This window comes from Ranitomeya imitator, chromosome 7, assembly GCF_032444005.1.
Source record: "Ranitomeya imitator isolate aRanImi1 chromosome 7, aRanImi1.pri, whole genome shotgun sequence".
NCBI classification, from domain to species: domain Eukaryota; kingdom Metazoa; phylum Chordata; class Amphibia; order Anura; family Dendrobatidae; genus Ranitomeya; species Ranitomeya imitator.
In genome coordinates this window covers 17,325,381-17,347,832 of record NC_091288.1, presented here as the reverse complement: position 1 = coordinate 17,347,832, position 22,452 = coordinate 17,325,381, and the positions used below count along the sequence as shown (strand labels likewise).

At 43.3% G+C, this 22,452-nt stretch overlaps 1 protein-coding gene across 2 annotated transcripts in view; it reads right to left on the bottom strand.

The window, feature by feature from the left end:
• ACMSD (aminocarboxymuconate semialdehyde decarboxylase) overlaps positions 1-22,452 on the bottom strand; it is a 57,060-nt gene that overhangs the window by 17,581 nt on the left and 17,027 nt on the right. Inside the window, exons 2-4 of one of the 2 annotated variants that reach the window (XM_069732841.1) lie at positions 11,553-11,597; positions 809-902; positions 615-664 (exon numbers count right to left, since the gene is read on the bottom strand). In XM_069732841.1, the coding sequence (XP_069588942.1) occupies positions 615-664; positions 809-902; positions 11,553-11,597 (189 nt within the window). Of the gene's footprint in view, positions 1-614; positions 665-808; positions 906-11,552; positions 11,598-22,452 lie in introns of both variants that reach the window. The other variant, XM_069732840.1, reaches the window with a different exon arrangement.

The window sequence follows — 22,452 nt, the reverse complement described above, 5'->3', positions numbered from 1 at the left end:
GAATGGGTATATCCAAATCTAGGAGTAAATGCTGTATAGTTTATTTTCTCAAAAAAACAAACAATGCAATAAAAGTATCGGTTTAAACAGTTATAAACATACTGTCGCCTATTGTTCAAGAAAATACAATTGTACCAGGTCTCTATCCACCAATAATACACAATATATTTACCTCTAATTACTTTTCTCATAATTCTACATTTGATAAAACAAATTCTCTTATTCCAAGCCTACATTTCTTTTGCCATTGTTGATTCTCCCATTGCAAAGAAGGGACCTAGTCAGCCACCCGATGACTTCTCATACTGGTTTTTCCTCCTTTTTCTCTATCCTTCTATCCTGTGATTAGTGGAGACTAGGAATTCTAAATATTTTTTAGCATAAAAACCTAATTTAATTGAAAGCAGCACTTAACCAACCCTGGATCCACTTCATTCTTGGGATCTGTTGGGGGTCGCAGAGGTCACCAACCAATAATATCGTAGAAATATGACGTGACATAATAAGAATAACACTTTAAGAAGTTAAACTAAAAATACCTTTAGTAAATCACAGACATTTATTAAACTGATGGCGGCTCCCCAGGGTCCGGTGTTGGTGTGAATTGTACTTACCCAATAGCTGAACATTACGGGGACAGTGGACAGGGCTTGTACTGTTACTCCTGCACCAGAAAAAGAGTCCAGTATTATCCAACACATTGTTATTATCCACGTATCTGGAATTTGCTATATTAAAATGTAAAATAAATAGAAAAATAATATTTTTTTTTTTTGCCATGACACTAAAATCAAATGCATGAGATTACCTGACTGATCCATGTCTTTTAGCCGCTCTTCTGGATCCCAGCAATTAGACTGAACAACCCTGAAAACTTTTCCATCTTTCATCATTTTTGCCTCCTCCTCGAGAAACAAGAAGATTATATGTATAATACAGGATGTAACTCAGGATCAGTAATGTAATGTATGTACACAGTGACTGCACCAGCAGAATAGTGAGTGCAGCTCTGGAGTATAATACAGGGTGTAACTCAGGATCAGTAATGTAATGTATGTACACAGTGACTGTACCAGCAGAATAGTGAGTGCAGCTCTGGAGTATAATACAGGATGTAACTCAGGATCAGTAATGTAATGTAATGTATGTACACAGTGACTGCACCAGCAGAATAGTGAGTGCAGCTCTGGAGTATAATACAGGGTGTAACTCAGGATCAGTAATGTAATGTATATACACAGTGACTGCACCAGCAGAATAGTGAGTGCAGCTCTGGAGTATAATACAGGATGTAACTCAGGATCAGTAATGTAATGTATGTACACAGTGACTGCACCAGCAGAATAGTGAGTGCAGCTCTGGGGTATAATACAGGATGTAACTCAGGATCAGTAATGTAATGTATGTACACAGTGACTGCACCAGCAGAATAGTGAGTGCAGCTCTGGAGTATAATACAGGGTGTAACTCAGGATCAGTAATGTAATGTATATACACAGTGACTGCACCAGCAGAATAGTGAGTGCAGCTCTGGAGTATAATACAGGGTGTAACTCAGGATTAGTAATGTAATGTATGTGCACAGTGACTGCACCAGCAGAATAGTGAGTGCAGCTCTGGAGTATAATACAGGATGTAACTCAGGATCAGTAATGTAATGTATGTACACAGTGACTGCACCAGCAGAATAGTGAGTGCAGCTCTGGAGTATAATACAAGATGTAACTCAGGATCAGTAATGTAATGTATGTACACAGTGACTGCACCAGCAGAATAGTGAGTGCAGCTCTGGAGTATAATACAGGATGTAACTCAGGATCTGTAATGTATGTACACAGTGACTGCACCAGCAGAATAGTGAGTGCAGCTCTGTAGTATAATACAGGGTGTAACTCAGGATCAGTAATGTAATGTATGTACACAGTGACTGCACCAGCAGAATAGTGAGTGCAGCTCTGGAGTATAATACAGGATGTAACTCAGGATCAGTAATGTAATGTATGTACACAGTGACTGCACCAGCAGAATAGTGAGTGCAGCTCTGGAGTATAATACAGGATGTAACTCAGGATCAGTAATGTAATGTATGTACACAGTGACTGCACCAGCAGAATAGTGAGTGCAGCTCTGGGGTATAATACAGAATGTAACTCAGGATCAGTGATGTAATGTATGTACATAGTGACTGCACCAGCAGAATAGTGAGTGCAGCTCTGGAGTATAATACAGGATGTAACTGGGGATCAGTAATGTAATGTATGTACACAATGACTGCAGCAGCAGAATAGTGAGTGCAGCTCTGCGGTATAATACAGGATGTAACTCAGGATCAGTGATGTAATGTATGTACACAGTGACTGCACCAGCAGAAGAATGAGTGCAGCTCTGGGGTATAATACAGGATGTAACTCAGGATCAGTAATGTATGTACACAGTGACTGCACCAGCAGAATAGTGAGTGCAGCTCTGGAGTATAATACAGGATGTAACTCAGGATCAGTAATGTAATGTATGTACACAGTGACTGCACCAGCAGAAGAGTGAGTGCAGCTCTGGGGTATAATACAGGATGTAACTCAGGATCAGTAATGTATGTACACAGTGACTGCACCAGCAGAATAGTGAGTGCAGCTCTGGAGTATAATACAGGATGTAACTCAGGATCAGTAATGTAATGTATCTACACAGTGACTGCAGCAGCAGAATAGTGAGTGCAGCTCTGGAGTAAAATACAGGATGTAACTCAGGATCAGTAATGAAATGAATGTACACAGTGACTGCACCAGCAGAATAGTGAGTGCAGCCCTGGGGTATAATACAGGATGTAACTCAGGATCAGTAATGTAATGTATGTACACAGTGACTGCACCAGCAGAATAGTGAGTGCAGCTCTGGGGTATAATACAGGATGTAACTCAGGATCAGTAATGTAATGTATGTGCACAGTGACTGCACCAGCAGAAGAGTGAGTGCAGCTCTGGATTATAATACAGGATGTAACTCAGGATCAGTAATGTATGTACACAGTGACTGCAGCAGCAGAATAGTGAGTGCAGCTCTGGGGTATAATACAGGATGTAACTCAGGATCAGTAATGTAATGTATGTCCACATTGACTGCACCAGCAGAATAGAGAGTGCAGCTCTGGAGTATAATACAGGATGTAACTCAGGATCAGTAATGTAATGTATGTACACAGTGACTGCACCAGCAGAATAGTGAGTGCAGCTCTGGAGTATAATACAGGATATAACTCAGGATCAGTAATGTAATGTATGTACACAGTGACTGCACCAGCAGAAGAGTGAGTGCAGCTCTGGAGTATAATACAGGATGTAACTCAGGATCAGTAATGTATGTACACAGTGACTGCAGCAGCAGAATAGTGAGTGCAGCTCTGGGGTATAATACAGGATGTAACTCAGGATCAGTAATGTAATGTATGTCCACATTGACTGCACCAGCAGAATAGTGAGTGCAGCTCTGGAGTATAATACAGGATGTAACTCAGGATCAGTAATGCAATGTATGTGCACAGTGACTGCACCAGCAGAATAGTAATATAAGTATAAGGCCACTTCTCAATAGAGCTTAGAAATTCTGAAAAAAAATAGCAATTCTGCACCTATAAAATATGACTCGTCAATCTTTCACAGTCACTCCTACATCGGGTCCTATAACGTGATTTATAAGAAGCTGACAAAGTTGAGGGTATAATCTAATATTCTTTATTTCTGAGTAAACATCCATAGCTGGAGTTTAATACTGATTGATGACACTTTTCAGCTGCAAGATCTCAAACGTAAAGGACTATTCCCAATATTCCAGACATTCCACAGATTACATTTCCATTAAAAGTTGAATATATTGGCAGCTACTTTGCTTTACTTTAATTATTTTATTTATTTTTTATTATGATTTTTTTCTACTTTGTTCATATGGAAAGCAGCATTCAATATTCTGAGCTGAGGTCATAAGGCTGTTTGTACAGGGGAGCGATGTGTGTTTGGGTTTTAATGGAATGGAAACAACAATAATCATAATATCAGTGTAAATGGGTAATGAAATGATTTGCTGAATTTCTCAGAACTTTATATAGATTTTAATGGGTAACATTGGTTTTAAAGGGGAGTTTTATTTCAATTGAAAACAAATAAAAGTTGTTGCAAGGTTTTATTAATTTGATAATAAGGACATTTTCTTTACGCCAAGAGTCTGAATTTCTGAAAACAAAGCAGCTCGACTCCTGGTATTTGAGAGGATCACGATCAAAGCAAAATCCAAAACCTATTTTTAGCGACCCCTCTGACCTAGTTTTCCTGCAATCCACACTTAAGAATGAAGAGACCACGACGCACATCTATGAGAGGGAAGAAATCAAATGCCATTGATTTATAAAGCTCGGATCTCAATTACCGGGATTAGAAAGAAAAGTCTGCTGTTGCTGTTTTTTTTTTCTTGGATATGAGACTCTGGGAGAAGTGAATTACATACCTTGTGTATGATCTGAGAAAAAGATCTGAAAAGCAGAAACCATTGATTCTAACATCAGAAAGTCACCACTATACGTATTCAAGAATAAAATAGATGGCGCATAATAAATGCATGTGAATATCTCTCCTACCATAGTCATGCTGACTTGGGACTCTGTTCACACTGGGGAGTCTGATGTGCAGTTTTAGACCTTCCTATGCCTGAGTTTGGGCATCGGTGGTGGTTTGATCTCTGATATTCAGCTTTGCAGGAGTTAACGTTTTGATCAGTGTCAATTGTAGGCTGAGGCTGCTGGGAACGCCTTCTCCCTTTAAGCATGGGCCAGAACATTCCTGGATGCCGACTATAGCATTTGCGTACCTCTTGCAGTCTGATGACGTACACTTTATTTGCTAATTTCCATATTTGTATTGTGTTCTCTCCACACACATATTGTGTTGTCCTGATAGTTTGCTTTGTGGCGCAGTTCATTTTATCTCTGTCAGTCTTTATCGGTGTTTTCCTTTACGGTTCACCTCCTGGGGTGGGGGTTGGGGGTTTAGCTCAGGGCTGGACAGTAGTGATGAGCGAATATACTCGTTACTCGAGATTTCCCGAGCATGCTCTGGTGTCCTCCAAGTATTTTTAGCGCTTGGAGATTTAGTTTTCATCGCCTCAGCTGAATGATTTACAGCTATTAGCCAGGCTGAGTACATGTGGGGGTTGCCTGGTTGCTAGGGAATCCCCACATGTAATCAAGCAGGCTAGTAGCCGTAAATCATCCAGCTGTGGCGAAGAAAACTAAATCTCCGAGCACTAAAATATACTCGGAGGACCCCCAAGCGTGCTTGGGAAATCTCGAGTAACGAGTATATTCGCTCATCACTACTGGACAGGAGCTAGGGACAGGTTGGTGACTCAGGCCTCCCTACCATCAAGGGTACCCCCGAGTTAAGGAAAGAGAGGGTTCCCCTAGCCCGAGGGGAAGTTCAAGGACCCAGGTTCCTTATCTCCTGTTTTACCACTGTTCCCGTGACACATACGTCAGTATGAAAAACATGCCCCCTATGCACAAGAATATAACTATTATAATACTGCCCGCTATTTACAGGAATATAACTACTATAATACTGCTCCTATGTACAAGAATATAACTACTATAATACTGCTCCCTATGTACAAGAGTATAACTACTATAATACTGCCCCTATGTACAAGAATATAACTACTATAATACTGCCCCTATGTACAAGAATATAACTACTATAATACTGCTCCCTATGTACAAGAGTATAACTACTATAATACTGCCCCTATGTACAAGAATATAACTACTATAATACTGCTCCTATGTACAAGAATATAACTACTATAATACTGCTCCTATGTACAAGAATATAATTACTATAATACTGTCCCTATGTACAAGAATATAACTACTATAATACTGCCCCTATGTACAAGAATATAACTACTATAATACTGCTCCCTATGTACAAGAGTATAACTACTATAATACTGCCCCTATGTACAAGAATATAACTACTATAATACTGCTCCTATGTACAAGAATATAATTACTATAATACTGTCCCTATGTACAAGAATATAACTACTATAATACTGCCCCTATGTACAAGAATATAACTACTATAATACTGTCCCTATGTACAAGAATATAACTACTATAATACTGCTCCTATGTACAAGAATATAACTACTATAATACTGTCCCTATGTACAAGAATATAACTACTATAATACTGCTCCTTTATACAAGAATATAACTACTATAATACTGCCCCTATGTACAAGAATATAGCTACTATAATACTGCCCCCTATGTACAAGAATATAACTACTATAATACTGCCCCCTATGTACAATAATATAACTACTATAATACTGCCCACTATGTACAAGAATATAACTACTATAATACTGCCCCCTATGTACAAGAATATAACTACTATAATACTGCCCCATGTACAAGAATATACCGTAACTACTATAATACTGCCCCCTATGTACAAGAATATAACTACTATAATACTGCCCCTATGTACAAGAATATAACTACTATAATACTGCCCCCTATATACAGGAATATAACTAGTATAATACTGCCCCTATGTACAAGAATATAACTACTATAATACTGCCCCCTATATACAAGAATATAACTACTATAATACTGCCCCATGTACAAGAATATACCGTAACTACTATAATACTGCCCCCTATGTACAAGAATATAACTACTATAATACTGCCCCCTATGTACAAGAATATAACTACTATAATACTGCCCCTATGTACAAGAATATAACTACTATAATACTGCCCCCTATGTACAAGAATATAACTACTATAATACTGCCCCTATGTACAAGAATATAACTACTATAATACTGCCCCCTATATACAGGAATATAACTAGTATAATACTGCCCTCTATGTACAAGAATAATATCGACCGATAAGTGACTTTCCTTATCTGATTATTGATAGTTTCTGCTGTTTCCTTGGAATGTTAGAAATAATTAGGCTATGTGCACATGTGACACGCGGATTTTGTGCAGAAAATTCTGCACCACATTTCCTACATCTCCTGGCAGAAACCGCATCTGCGGATTTGCTGCTGTTTTTATGGGGATTTTGTGTGGATTTGCTGTGGAATTGATGCGGATTTTGTGCGGATTTTCTGCAGTTTTTGCCACTGCGGAATTCTATCATGGAGGGGTGCAGAAACGCTGCAGATCAGCACAAAAGAAGTGACATGCACTTCTTTTAAATCCGCAGCATATCCGCACTGATTCTTCTGCACCATGTGCGCAACTTTTTTTTTTTACCCATTGATTTACATTGTACTGTAAATCACAGTGCGGGTCTGCAGCATTTCTGCGCGGAAAAATCCGCTGCGGATCCGTTGCAAATCCGCATCGTGTGCACACAGCCTTACAAGTACGGTAATAATGCGGATGACCTTCATACTCAGTCTCTGTGAGGGGGTCATGTTGGCTCATTATTGCCTCTGCAGTTGTATTATGTGGAAATATTGACTGGTAACTGACAGAAATGTCCTTGTGAGGATTTTTATATATATAACAGAAAATATGCCATGGTTACCATGGCAACGCTCATCTTTATTATCTTGGCTCCTGAATATGATCCACGTGGCCCCTTCTCTTGTGGTACGGGATCTATATTCCATCCTTATAACGTGCTCCATAATTATGGAGATATTGTAATATCATCTCGGTTTGATAACACTGTTTTCGCGAGATCATTAAAATCACGGGTATATGACAAATTGTGACGTGTGATGACACATTGGTGCGTTATATGGACGGCAGCCTGATTGAGGAGATCAGCCTCGGACTGGCCCATCGGGGAAGAGGGGAATCCCCCGGTGGGCCCTTGTTCAGATATGGGCCCCCAGCCCCACTGTATGGGCCCCCAACCCCACTGTATGGGCCCCCAGCCCCACTGTATGGGCCCCCAACCCCACTGTATGGGCCCCCAACCTCACTGTATGGGCCCCCAGCCCCACTATATGGGCCCCCAACCCCACTGTATGGGCCCCCAGCCCCACTGTATGGGCCCCCAGCCCCACTGTATGGGCCCCCAGCCCCACTGTATGGGCTCCCAGCCCCACTGTATGGGCCCCCAGCCCCACTGTATGGGCCCCCAGCCTCACTGTATGGGCCCCCAGCCCCACTGTATGGGCCCCCAACCCCACTGTATGGGCCCCCAACCTCACTGTATGGGCCCCCAGCCCCACTATATGGGCCCCCAACCCCACTGTATGGGCCCCCAGCCCCACTGTATGGGCCCCCAGCCCCACTGTATGGGCCCCCAGCCCCACTGTATGGGCTCCCAGCCCCACTGTATGGGCCCCCAGCCCCACTGTATGGGCCCCCAGCCTCACTGTATGGGCCCCCAGCCCCACTGTATGGGCCCCCAACCTCACTGTATGGGCCCCCAGCCCCACTGTATGGGCCCCCAGCCCCACTGTATGGGCCCCCAGCCCCACTATATGGGCCCCCAGCCCCACTGTATGGGCCCCCAGCCCCACTGTATGGGCCCCCAGCCCCACTATATGGGCCCCCAGCCCCACTATATGGGCCCCCAGCCCCACTGTATGGGCCCCCAACCTCACTGTATGGGCCCCCAGCCCCACTGTATGGGCCCCCAACCCCACTGTATGGGCCCCCAGCCCCACTGTATGGGCCCCCAGCCCCACTGTATGGGCAGTACTTGGCATAATTCACTTGATTTACTCTGTATAAAAAAAAAGCAGCATCTCATCATTCTTTAACCAAGCTACACAATTTACTATTCTATAGAAGCATAGGTCAATTTGTGAACAAATGAAGAGTAATATTTGCATGCAGGTGAAAAGTGGGCCCACTGAAATCAGTGTTACTGGTGGTCCCTTGGTACCCAGTCCGACACTAGCGTAGATCACCATGCCGATGAAGCCGGAGACACTGGATGGCAGCACGGAGGCTGGAGACAACGATGCAAGGCAGACTGAACAGCACAGCTGAGATGGATCAGCGATGTAGCAGAGCACAGGAGATCAGGAGACTCTTTGAAGTGGTAGGTCAAGAGTCTCATTTTCAGGAAGTAGCAGAGTCCAGCAATGTAACAGAGTTGGGTATGGTAGTGGACACTTTGTAGCAATAAAGTAGAGCCAGCGATGTAGAAGAGCTGGGTAAGTCAGAAGGCATGCTGTGGCAATGTAGTGGAGCTTTGTTTTCTAGGAAGCACACTTTGGCATTATATTGGCACCCAGTGATGTAGTAGAACATGGAATGTCAGGATAAACACAGTAGCAATCTAGTGGAGCAATGCAACATAACAGACCTGGGTATATGAGAATGCACAATGTGACAATCTAGCAGAGCTTTGTGTGCCAGGAGGCACAGGTTGGCGATATAACAGAGCCCAGTGATGTAGCAAAGTTTTGAATTTCAGGATCAAACTAATCCCGGCAACATAATAGACCTGGGTATGTCAAGAGCCACACACTGGCAATGTAGCAGAGCTGAGAATATAAGAAGGCACACTGGCAATGTAGCAGAGCTGAGAATATAAGGAGGCACTCTGTGACAATGTAGCAGAGCTGAGAATATAAGGAGGCACACTGGCAATGTAGCAGAGCTGAGAATATAAGGAGGCACACTGGCAATGTAGCAGAGCTGAGAATATAAGGAGGCACACTGGCAATGTAGCAGAGCTGAGAATATAAGGAGGCACACTGGCAATGTAGCAGAGCTGAGAATATAAGGAGGCACACTGGCAATGTAGCAGAGCTGAGAATATAAGAAGGCACACTGGCAATGTAGCAGAGCTGAGAATATAAGGAGGCACTCTGTGACAATGTAGCAGAGCTGAGAATATAAGGAGGCACACTGGCAATGTAGAAGAGCTGAGAATATAAGGAGGCACACTGGCAATGTAGTAGAACTGGGAATATAAGGAGGCACACTGGCAATGTAGTAGAACTGAGAATATAAGGAGGCACACTGGCAATGTAGAAGAGCTGAGAATATAAGGAGGCACTCTGTGACAATGTAGCAGAGCTGAGAATGTAAGGAAGCACTCTGTAGCAGTGCAGGAAGCTAGGAAAGGTGGGAATTTCTGGAGGCACTCTGTGGCAATATAACAGAGCCCAGTGACCTAGCAGAGATGGGTATCTCAGGAAACACTGTGGTAATGTAGAAGAGTCTAGGAATGTAGCAGAGCGAAGAATATCAGGAGTCAGGAGACCAGTAACATAGCAGAACTGAGAATATGAGGAGGCACACAGTGTCAGTGTAGCAGAGCCCAGTGACAACTTGGAATGTCAGGGGGGAACACTGTGGCAATGTAACAGAACTCAATGATGTAGCAGAGCAGAGAATATCAGGAGGCACAATGTGGCAATGTAACAGAGCTCAATGATGTAGCAGAGCAGAAAATATCAGGAGGCACACTTTTAGCAATATACAGTTGTACCAAATCTAGGTGTGAAAAACTTGTATCATTCCCAAGAAGATTCTTGGCTGTACTAGCTCTAAAGATGCTTCTACTCAATATTGAGCACAAAGGGTCTGAATACTTATGACCATGTGATACTTCAGTTTTTCTTTTTTAATAAATTTGCAAAAAATTCTACATTTCTGTTTTTTTTCAGTGAAGATTGGGGGCAGAGTGGACATTAATAAGAAAAAAAATGAATTTACCAAATGGCTGCAATGAAACAGAGCGAAAAATGTAAAGGGGTCTGAATACTTTTTGAACCGACTGTAGCAGAATACAGGAATGTGGCAAGGCTGGGAATGTCAAAAGTAACATTGTGGCGTAGCTCTAGGCAGTGAAGCAGGACATGGCATAGTGAACTCAAACTACCTGAACACTCAGGTGGAATACAGCCTCCTGAGCTAGCCTAGAAGGCGACAGAGGAGCATCGAGAGCCGTTCAGAGCAGACGGAGGTCAGTACAGCCCAATGCTTCCGTCAGAACAGGCGATTAACTCATTCAGTGCTAGGTTTCTCTTGTGGTTGTGCTACACAGATATTGAACACTTGCAGCCAGGTTTGTTTTTAGTTCACAATTGATCTCTTAAGTGTCTTAACAATAGGCAGTGTCGTAACTGGACAATCCCTTTAAATTGGATGTCTGCATGTAGTCTCTTATGTAAGGTCTGTGCTCCCTGCAGCCAAAACACGGCATCAAAAATTGATAAAGGGAAATCACAACCATGAATTATTTCAGCTCCTTTATTAGCCAAATGCAAAGCTGGAATCAGCTGCTCTTCTACATCGCAGCATTTCCTGCTGACAGATCTGCATTATTATTATTATTATTATTATTATACATCACATCTTTATGTGTGATGTCGTGCTATCCCAGAGAGCGGCCAAAGAGAGAAAGCCCAAATAACGCATCTCATGATTTATTGGAGCTACCCCGATCATTTTCAGAGCCACAGACCAGAGCGATCGCTGGGATTTTGTCATTTAACAGGACATTAATTTAATGAAACATTTAAAACAATTTACATAAAGATAAAATTAAAAAATCCAAACCTTGCATGAATGTTGCATCTGGACCCATCCTCCATAGCCGTATTTCTGAAAGGAGAATTAATGGCGCGGTTTTATTATTGATTGATTACATGGAAAATATAATATGACAATTCCAATAATCGGACAATTCTATTAATCCAGCATCTGGTTAGTATTAATGGAGTCTTCTCATTTTAGAAAGTGATGGTATATTGCTTGCATTTGCCAGAACTCTGTGATCGGTGGGGTTTGCAGAAAAGCGCTACAGTGGCAGGGTCACCCAGGCTGTGCAGAAATATATGTCCCGTTATTCTCCTTTCCTCCGTGTCTCCTTGCCCTCAGTTAGGTGTTACACAAACTTTCCATTTCTGCAGGTAATGGCCGTTGAAATGTTTTTCTATTGGGTCATTCTGAGATTTGTGGCACAGCTCATCCTGCGCACCCTGATTCATGTAGAAGAATGAGGGTAAGTACTTGCATGCAGAATTTTGTTTGATGTAGCTGTATAAAATCATCTCTATAGGGGCAGTTTTAGGAGACGGCAAACTTTTTTCACCCAGTGAAGCTCAGGATCAAGCTAAAACCATCCAACATTAGTGCTGTAGGGCAGTATTATTTAGGAACTATATGACACTATAATGTGAGAACCATGTGACTGTATTATGTGAGCGACTTATGGAGTTTAGTTTGGATGTCGCATAATACTGTATTTACTATTTATCTTGACATTATGTGAACTGTACACTATATGGCAGTATTACTTTTACACTACATTTGTTGGTATTTTGTAAATTGAAATGATATGATAACTAATTTTGGAGCATTCTCTCGGTACACCGTTATACATGTGGTTCCTATTTTAGGATCATTATCGCATCATGTACACATTGGGTCCACAGTTTAATGGATACTCGTCCATATTGATTTCCCATACGTGCTGGCGCTTATCATCCGTGTATCTAAATGGACCATCGATCTGGTTGACTAATTCATCTTTACTCATCAGTCAATCATTCCGTGGCTGATCCAATCTCCTGCATCGTGTAAAACGGTGGCGATGCACAAATTGAATCACAAATTGTTTGATTTCAGGGATCCAGTGAATTCCAAAAATATTCTATATTTCTTCTCTACTGACGCGTTTTGTAAAACTTGATACAACTTGATGTAGAGAAAACAGTTTGAGATGTGTAAAGTAGTGGAAAAAAAAATGTTCTACCATTTTGTAAATATTTAGAAAAAACAAACAAACAAAACACATCACGATCACGTGTGAATTAATTGCACGATTTGGCGGCTTTCACATTAAAAAAATCAAGGGATATCACCACTTCACCACTTTGGGGCATTCAGACTTATGTATCTTTTGACCATGTGGAAAATGGACAGTGCATGTGCTAGTCTGGTCTCAGTTTATGGACCACACTAAGGCTGAGCTCACACTAGGTGTTTTTTCTGCTGCGTTTTTTAATGCTAATTTTCAGGTGCATTTTTCAGTACCAGCAAAGCCTATGAGATTTCAGAAATCTCATGCACAGACTTATGCACTTTGTGCATCAAAAACGTTGCAAAAAACACAATAAATACAACTTGGTGCCCCCCCCCCCCCTATATTTTACAACTAGCCAGGCAAAACTCACAGGTGCGGGCTGCTATTTTCAGGCTGGTAAGGGGCTATGGTTATGCCCCCCCCCCCCAGCCTAAAAAAAGCAGCCAGCCCTTACCTAACCAGAAAAGGCGCATCTATTAGATGCACCAACTCTGGAGCTTTGCCCCATTCTTGCCACCACTGTTATGACCAGGTGATTCAGAACCACAATGGACCTAGTGGTTAAGAGCACACAAAGTGACCTGATAGTTACCAAAAACATAGGACAAGCTCTGAGACGTGGGAACTCTGCTGACCGCAATCCCTAATCCTATCACACCACACTAGAGGTAGCCGTGGATTGCGCCTAACGCTCCCTATGCAACTCGGCACAGCCTGAGAAACTAGCTAGCCCTGAAGATAGAAAAATAAGCCTACCTTGCCTCAGAGAAATTCCCCAAAGGAAAAGGCAGCCCCCCACATATAATGACTGTGAGTTAAGATGAAAATACAAACACAGAGATGAAATAGACTTTAGCCAAGCGAGGCCCGACTTACTGAATAGACCGAGGATAGGAAAGATAGCTTTGCGGTCAGCACAAAAACCTACAAACAACCACGCAGAGGGGGCAAAAAGACCCTCCGCACCGACTAACGGTACGGAGGTGCTCCCTCTGCGTCTCAGAGCTTCCAGCAAGCAAGAAAAACCAATATAGCAAGCTGGACAGAAAATATAGCAAACAAAAGTAACACAAGCAAAACTTAGCTTATGCAGGGCAGACAGGCCACAAGAACGATCCAGGAGAAAGCAAGACCAATACTGGAACATTGACTGGAGGCCAGGAACAAAGAACTAGGTGGAGTTAAATAGAGCAGCACCTAACGACTTAACCTCGTCACCTGAGGAAGGAAACTCAGATGCCGCAGCCCCACTCACATCCACCAGAGGAAGCTCATAGACAGAACCAGCCGAAGAACCACTCATGACCACAGGAGGGAGCTTGGCCACAGAATTCACAACAGTACCCCCCCCTTGAGGAGGGGTCACCGAACCCTCACCAGAGCCCCCAGGCCGACCAGGATGAGCCAAATGAAAGGCACAAACCAGATCGGCAGCATGAACATCAGAGGCAAAGACCCAGGAATTATCTTTCTGACCATAACCCTTCCACTTAACCAGGTACTGGAGTTTCCGTCTCGAAATACGAGAATCCAAAATCTTCTCCACTATATACTCCAACTCCCCCTCAACCAAAACCGGGGCAGGAGGATCAACGGATGGAACCACAGGTGCCACGTATCTCCGCAAAAATGACCTATGGAATACGTTATGGATGGAAAAAGAAGCTGGAAGGGTCAAACGAAAAGACACAGGATTAAGAACCTCAGAAATCCTATACGGACCAATGAAACGAGGCTTAAACTTAGGAGAGGAAACTTTCATAGGAATATAACGAGATGACAACCAAACCAAATCCCCAACACGAAGTCGGGGACCCACACAGCGCCTGCGGTTAGCGAAACGTTGAGCCTTCTCCTGAGACAATGTCAAATTGTCCACCACATGAGTCCAAATCTGCTGCAACCTATCCACCACAGTATCCACACCAGGACAGTCAGAAGACTCAACCTGCCCTGAAGAGAAACGAGGATGGAAACCAGAATTGCAGAAAAACGGCGAAACCAAAGTAGCCGAGCTGGCCCGATTATTAAGGGCGAACTCAGCCAAAGGCAAAAAGGACACCCAGTCATCCTGATCAGCAGAAACAAAACATCTCAGATATGTTTCCAAGGTCTGATTGGTTCGTTCAGTCTGGCCATTTGTCTGAGGATGGAAAGCCGAGGAAAAAGACAAATCAATGCCCATCCTAGCACAAAAGGCTCGCCAAAACCTCGAAACAAACTGGGAACCTCTGTCAGAAACGATGTTCTCCGGAATGCCATGTAAACGAACCACATGCTGGAAGAACAATGGCACCAAATCAGAGGAGGAAGGCAATTTAGACAAGGGTACCAAATGGACCATCTTAGAGAAGCGATCACAAACAACCCAAATGACCGACATTTTTTGAGAGACGGGGAGATCCAAAATAAAATCCATAGAGATATGTGTCCAGGGCCTCTTCGGGACTGGCAAGGGCAAAAGCAACCCACTGGCACGAGAACAGCAGGGCTTAGCCCGAGCACAAATCCCACAGGACTGCACAAACGAACGCACATCCCGCGACAGAGACGGCCACCAAAAGGATCTAGCCACCAAATCTCTGGTACCAAAGATTCCAGGATGACCAGCCAACACCGAACAATGAACCTCAGAGATAACTCTACTCGTCCATTTATCAGGGACAAACAGCTTCTCCGCTGGGCAACGGTCAGGTCTATTAGCCTGAAATTTTTGCAGCACCCGCCGCAAATCAGGGGAGATGGCAGACAAAATTACCCCCTCTTTGAGAATACCCGCCGGCTCAGACAAACCCGGAGAGTCGGGCACAAAACTCCTAGACAGGGCATCCGCCTTCACATTTTTAGAGCCCGGAAGGTACGAAACCACAAAGTTAAAATGGGAGAAAAACAGCGACCAACGAGCCTGTCTAGGATTCAACCGTTTGGCAGACTCGAGATAAGTCAAGTTCTTGTGATCAGTCAAGACCACCACGCGATGCTTAGCTCCTTCAAGCCAGTGACGCCACTCCTCGAATGCCCACTTCATGGCCAGCAACTCTCGATTGCCAACATCATAATTACGCTCAGCAGGCGAAAACTTCCTGGAAAAGAAGGCACACGGTTTCATCACTGAGCCATCAGAACTTCTTTGCGACAAAACAGCCCCTGCTCCAATCTCAGAAGCATCAACCTCGACCTGGAACGGGAGCGAAACATCTGCTTGGCACAACACAGGGGCAGAAGAAAAACGACGCTTCAACTCTTGAAAAGCTTCCACAGCAGCAGAAGACCAATTGACCACATCAGCACCCTTCTTGGTTAACTCAGTCAACGGTTTAGCAATACTAGAAAAATTATTGATGAAGCGACGATAAAAATTAGCAAAGCCCAGGAACTTTTGCAGACTCTTCAGAGATGTCGGCTGAGTCCAATCATAAATGGCCTGAACTTTAACAGGGTCCATCTCGATAGTAGAAGGGGAAAAAATGAACCCCAAAAATGAAACCTTCTGAACACCAAAGAGACACTTTGACCCCTTCACAAACAAAGAATTCGCATGCCGAACCTGGAACACCATTCTGACCTGCTTCACGTGAGACTCCCAATCATCCGAGAAGACCAAAATATCATCCAAGTATACAATCAGGAATTTATCCAGGTACTCTCGGAAGATGTCATGCATAAAGGACTGAAACACTGATGGAGCATTAGAAAGCCCGAATGGCATAACCAGGTACTCAAAATGGCCCTCGGGCGTATTAAATGCTGTTTTCCATTCATCGCCCTGTTTAATACGCACAAGATTATACGCACCACGAAGATCTATCTTGGTGAACCAACTAGCCCCCTTAATCCGAGCAAACAAATCAGACAGCAGCGGCAAGGGGTACTGAAATTTGACCGTGATTTTATTTAGAAGGCGGTAATCAATACAAGGTCTCCGCGAACCATCCTTCTTGGCCACAAAAAAGAACCCTGCTCCCAATGGCGACGACGGGCGAATATGACCCTTCTCCAAGGATTCCTTTACGTAACTCCGCATAGCGGCGTGCTCAGGCACAGACAAATTAAACAGTCGACCTTTAGGAAACTTACTACCAGGAATCAAATTGATAGCACAATCACAATCCCTATGCGGAGGTAGGGCACTGGACTTGGGCTCATCAAATACATCCCGGTAATCCGACAAGAACTCTGGGACCTCAGAAGGGGTGGATGATGAAATAGACAGAAATGGAACATCACCATGTACCCCCTGACAACCCCAGCTGGACACAGACATTGATTTCCAATCCAATACTGGGTTATGAACCTGTAGCCATGGCAACCCCAACACGACCACATCATGCAGATTATGCAACACCAAAAAGCGAATATCCTCTTGATGCGCAGGAGCCATGCACATGGTCAGCTGGGTCCAGTACTGAGGCTTATTCTTGGCCAAAGGCGTAGCATCAATTCCTCTCAATGGAATAGGATACTGCAAGGGCTCCAAGAAAAACCCACAGCGCCTAGCATACTCCAAGTCCATCAAATTCAGGGCAGCGCCTGAATCCACAAATGCCATGACAGAATAGGAAGACAAAGAGCAGATCAAAGTAACGGACAAAAGAAATTTCGACTGTACCGTACCAATGGTGGCAGACCTAACGAACCGCTTAGTGCGCTTAGGACAATCGGAGATAGCATGAGTGGAATCACCACAGTAAAAACACAGCCCATTCTGACGTCTGTGTTCTTGCCGTTCAGCTCTGGTCAAAGTCCTATCGCACTGCATAGGCTCAGGTCCATGCTCAGATAATACCGCCAAATGGTGCACAGTTTTACGCTCACGCAAGCGTCGACCGATCTGAATGGCCAAAGACATAGACTCACTCAGACCAGCAGGCATAGGAAATCCCACCATGACATCCTTAAGGGCTTCAGAGAGACCCTTTCTGAAAATTGCTGCCAGAGCACATTCATTCCATTGAGTGAGCACAGACCACTTCCTAAACTTCTGACAATATATCTCTACCTCATCCTGGCCCTGAGCCAGAGCCAGCAAATTTTTCTCTGCCTGATCCACTGAATTAGGTTCACCATACAGCAATCCGAGCGCCAGAAAAAACGCATCAATATTACATAATGCAGGATCTCCTGGCGCAAGGGAAAATGCCCAGTCTTGAGGGTCGCCACGTAATAAAGAAATAATGATCTTAACTTGTTGAACTGGGTCACCAGAGGAGCGGGGTTTCAAAGCCAGAAATAGTTTACAATTATTCTTAAAATTCAGAAACTTAGCTCTATCTCCAGAAAACAAATCAGGAATAGGAATTCTTGGTTCTAACATAGAATTCTGAACCACAAAGTCTTGAATATTTTGTACTCTTGCAGTGAGATGATCCACACAAGAAGACAGATCTTTAATGTCCATCACTACACCTGTGTCCTGAACCACCCAAATGTCTAGGGGAAAAGAAAGACAAAACACAGTACAGAGAAAAAAAAATGGTCTCAGAACTTCTCTTTTCCCTCTATTGAGAAGCATTAGTACTTTGGGCCTCCAGTACTGTTATGACCAGGTGATTCAGTACCACAATGGACCTAGTGGTTAAGAGCACACAAAGTGACCTGATAGTTACTAACATAGGACTAGCTCTGAGACGTGGGAACTCTGCTGACCGCAATCCCTAATCTTATCATACCACACTAGAGGTAGCCGTGGATTGCGCCTAACGCTCCCTATGCAACTCGGCACAGCCTGAGAAACTAGCTAGCCCTGAAGATAGAAAAATAAGCCTACCTTGCCTCAGAGAAATTCCCCAAAGGAAAAGGCAGCCCCCCACATATAATGACTGTGAGTTAAGATGAAAATACAAACACAGAGATGAAATAGACTTTAGCAAAGCGAGGCCCGACTTACTGAATAGACCGAGGATAGGAAAGATAGCTTTGCGGTCAGCACAAAAACCAACAAACAACCACGCAGAGGGGGCAAAAAGACCCTCCGCACCGACTAACGGTACGGAGGTGCTCCCTCTGCGTCTCAGAGCTTCCAGCAAGAAAGAAAAACCAATATAGCAAGCTGGACAGAAAATATAGCAAACAAAAGTAACACAAGCAAAACTTAGCTTATGCAGGGCAGACAGGCCACAAGAACGATCCAGGAGAGAGCCAGACCAATACTGGAACATTGACTGGAGGCCAGGAACAAAGAACTAGGTGGAGTTAAATAGAGCAGCACCTAACGACTTAACCTCGTCACCTGAGGAAGGAAACTCAGAAGCCGCAGCCCCACTCACATCCACCAGAGGAAGCTCATAGACAGAACCAGCCGAAGTACCACTCATGACCACAGGAGGGAGCTTGACCACAGAATTCACAACACACCGCTACAGGGCAAGTGGGGTAATGAGGGGTTAATGTCACCTATTGTAAGGTGACATTAAGCCGGCATAGTAATGGAGAGTTGTCAATGAGATACCTATCCATTGATTATCCCTTTAACTACTATAGGATTAGTAAACACACACACAGTCAGAAAAAAAAGTCTTTCAATGAAATAAAACAATATGCACATTTTTTCCACCTTTATTTGTCTGCCATTCCAAGCGAAGCCCTCGATCTCCTGGAAAAAAGTCAAAACAATTAACCAACAATATACCATACCTGTCCGGCGTACAGTCAGTCCCACGCAGTAATCCATATCTAGGGGAATGGACAGTTTACAACCAGGAGCACTGCTAATGTGACCGCTCCCGACTGTAAACGACTGGTGAATGAATGAAATGCTGGGAGCGAAGCTTCAGTGACGTCACCAAAGCTATGATCCCTGGCAGCCAGAACTAAAATTAACTCTTAGGCCGGCTTCACACTTGCGAGTTTTACGGACGTAAGAGCGCAGAAACTACGTCCGTAAAATTCGCAAAACATACGGCACAATGATTCTCTATGCCCCTGCTCCTATCTGCCGTATTTTACTGATCAGTATTATACGGCTTTCTACGGCCGTAGAAAATCACAGCATGCTGCGTTTGTCACCGTATTGCGCAAATAAAACGTCAATGAAAGTCTATGGAGGCCCCAAAAATACGGATTACACACGGACCAGCAGTGTGACTAGCGGGAAATACGCAGCGGTGTTAGCGAGAAAAGCCGGCAATTCAGTGCGGTGTACAGTAAAATCACACTGACAGCTTCCAGTAGAATAGGTAGAATAAATGTGTACACATAGAATAGGTATATATATATGTCAGTAGACACATATATGTATATATATTAATATTTCTTCCAGCGCTAGACAGCTTTAAAGCCGGTAATTCAATTGCCGGCTTTTGCTTTCTCCTTCCTAAAACCCAACATGATATGAGACATGGTTACATACAGTAAACCATCTCATATCACCATTTTTTTTTGCATATTCCACACTACTAATGTCAGTAGTGTGTATATGCTAAATTTGGTCGTTCTAGCTAGTAAATTAAGGGGTGAAATGGCGGAAAAAATTGGCGTGGGCTCCCGCACAAATTTCTCCGCCAGAGTAGTAAAGCCAGTGACTGAGGGCAGATATTAATAGCCTGGAGAGGGTCCATGGTTATTGGCCCCCCCTGGCTAAAAACATCTGCCCCCAGCCACCCCAGAAAAGGCACATCTGGAAGATGCGCCTATTCTGGCACTTGGCCACTCTCTTCCCATTCCCGTGTAGCGGTGGGATATGGGGTAATGAAGGGTTAATGTCACCTTGCTATTGTAAGGTGACATTAAGCCAAATTAATAATGGAGAGGCGTCAATTATGACACCTATCCATTATTAATCCAATACTAGTAAAGGGTTAAAAAAATACACAAACACATTATTAAAAATTATTTTAATGAAATAAAAACAAAGGTTGTTGTAATATTTTATTGAATAAAATACTGACCATATACTGCTAGTGTGACGGCAGCCTTAAGCGTGGGAAACTGCAAGCTGATTTTCCCATGCTGAAGAGTTCATTTGAGTTCATGCCGGCAGGGAGCGCAGCGTCAGTGACGTCACCGAAGCTCCGCTCCAAGCATTTCATTCATTCCCCATTGCTATTTTGACTTTTTTCCAGGAGATTGAGGGCTTCCATTGGAATGGCAGACAAATAAAGATTGAAAAAAAATGTGTATATTGTTTTTTTTCATTAAAAGACTTTTTTCTGACTGTGTGTGTTTGATTAGTAATCCTATAGTAGTCAAAGGGATAATGGATAGGGATCTTATTGACACCTCTCCATTACTAAGCCCGCTTAATGTCACCTCACAAAGGAAGGTGACATTAACCCCTCATTACCCCACTTGCCACCACTACAGGGCAAGTGGAAAAAGCCAGGCAGCTGTGGGCTTTTTTTTTTTAGGCTAGGGGAGGCCTATATCCAAGGCCCCTTACCAGCCTGAGAATAGCAGCCCGCACCTGTGAGTTCTGCTGGTTGGTTGTAAAATAAGGAGGGGGTCCCATGTTGTTTTTTTCTTTCATTCATTGTCCTCTGCTCGCGCTGCTGCCACCACAGCAGGGGACAATGGATGAAAGTCAGGTTCAGCACCACACACAGGGGAACAGCAGCTTACAGTAGCGCTGCTTCCCCCGCCGCTGTCCATGCGCACGGAGCACAGTGTGTACTGTTCTCCATGCGCACGTGTGCGGGACGTTTGTCGGGCCATGTATTAGGGTAAAAACATGTCTGTGTGTTTTGCACACGGTCCGTCAAAACGCGCTGACATCTGCATAGACCCATTCATTTGTGTCAGTGTCTCCGGTACGTGAAAAAACTATCAGTACACGTACCGGAGGCACTAACGTGTGAAACCGGCTATATAAATTATCGGCACAGAGGTCTACAAGAAATCCTGTTGGGACGTTCAGTGATCAGCTGTGATCTCTGTAGAAACGTGCCAGAATCCTCCACAAAAAAAACACTTAAAAAAATGTTTATCTTTTTTTTTTTCCCTGAAAAGGTTATGAAAAACTCTTGGTGGAAAAAATGAAAGTGCATGTCACTTCTTTGAAGAAAATCCTAATTAGAGCTGGTCCAAGCTATGCACTGTCCAAACAAAAGACTGCAAAAAAAAAAAAAAAAAGCACTGAAGGAAAAGAAAAGCTCCTTGAATAACTCCCCCCAAAAAGTGTTGTTTTTTGAACTCCTTAAAAACTTTGTGTGTGAACAATGACTAAAGTGTTGAGTTTTCCTGTAGCAGCACCACCACAGGGGAAAAAAAAAAAACATTTTCTTTTTCACAACAATTTTTTTTAAGCATAAGTAAAAATAAAGGTAAGGTACTTTAATTAAAAAATATAGTAAAACTCTTAAAGGGACCTGTTTTTTTTTTTAATTAAGATTTTCACCATTTGCCTCCTGCAGCCTCCATGTTGTGCTGTCTGCTGCTAGCTGCAGAATTAAGTTACGGTAACTGAGAAACTGTCAGTGAGCTCAGACAGTCCAACAAATTTTATCTGAGCTCCTCTCAGCGTATTTATAACCACAGACCACTTCAAAGTCGAAACAAAAAGCCTGTAAAAGACAAATGGAGCGACATCTTTCATAACACCCAATAGCAAAAATGATTTTTAACCCCTGATACATCAATTTAAGTAAAGAAAAATGTCCCTGGAGGCGGTCAACCCCTTTAAATATGTAAAGCATTAAAAATGAATTAAAATAAGTT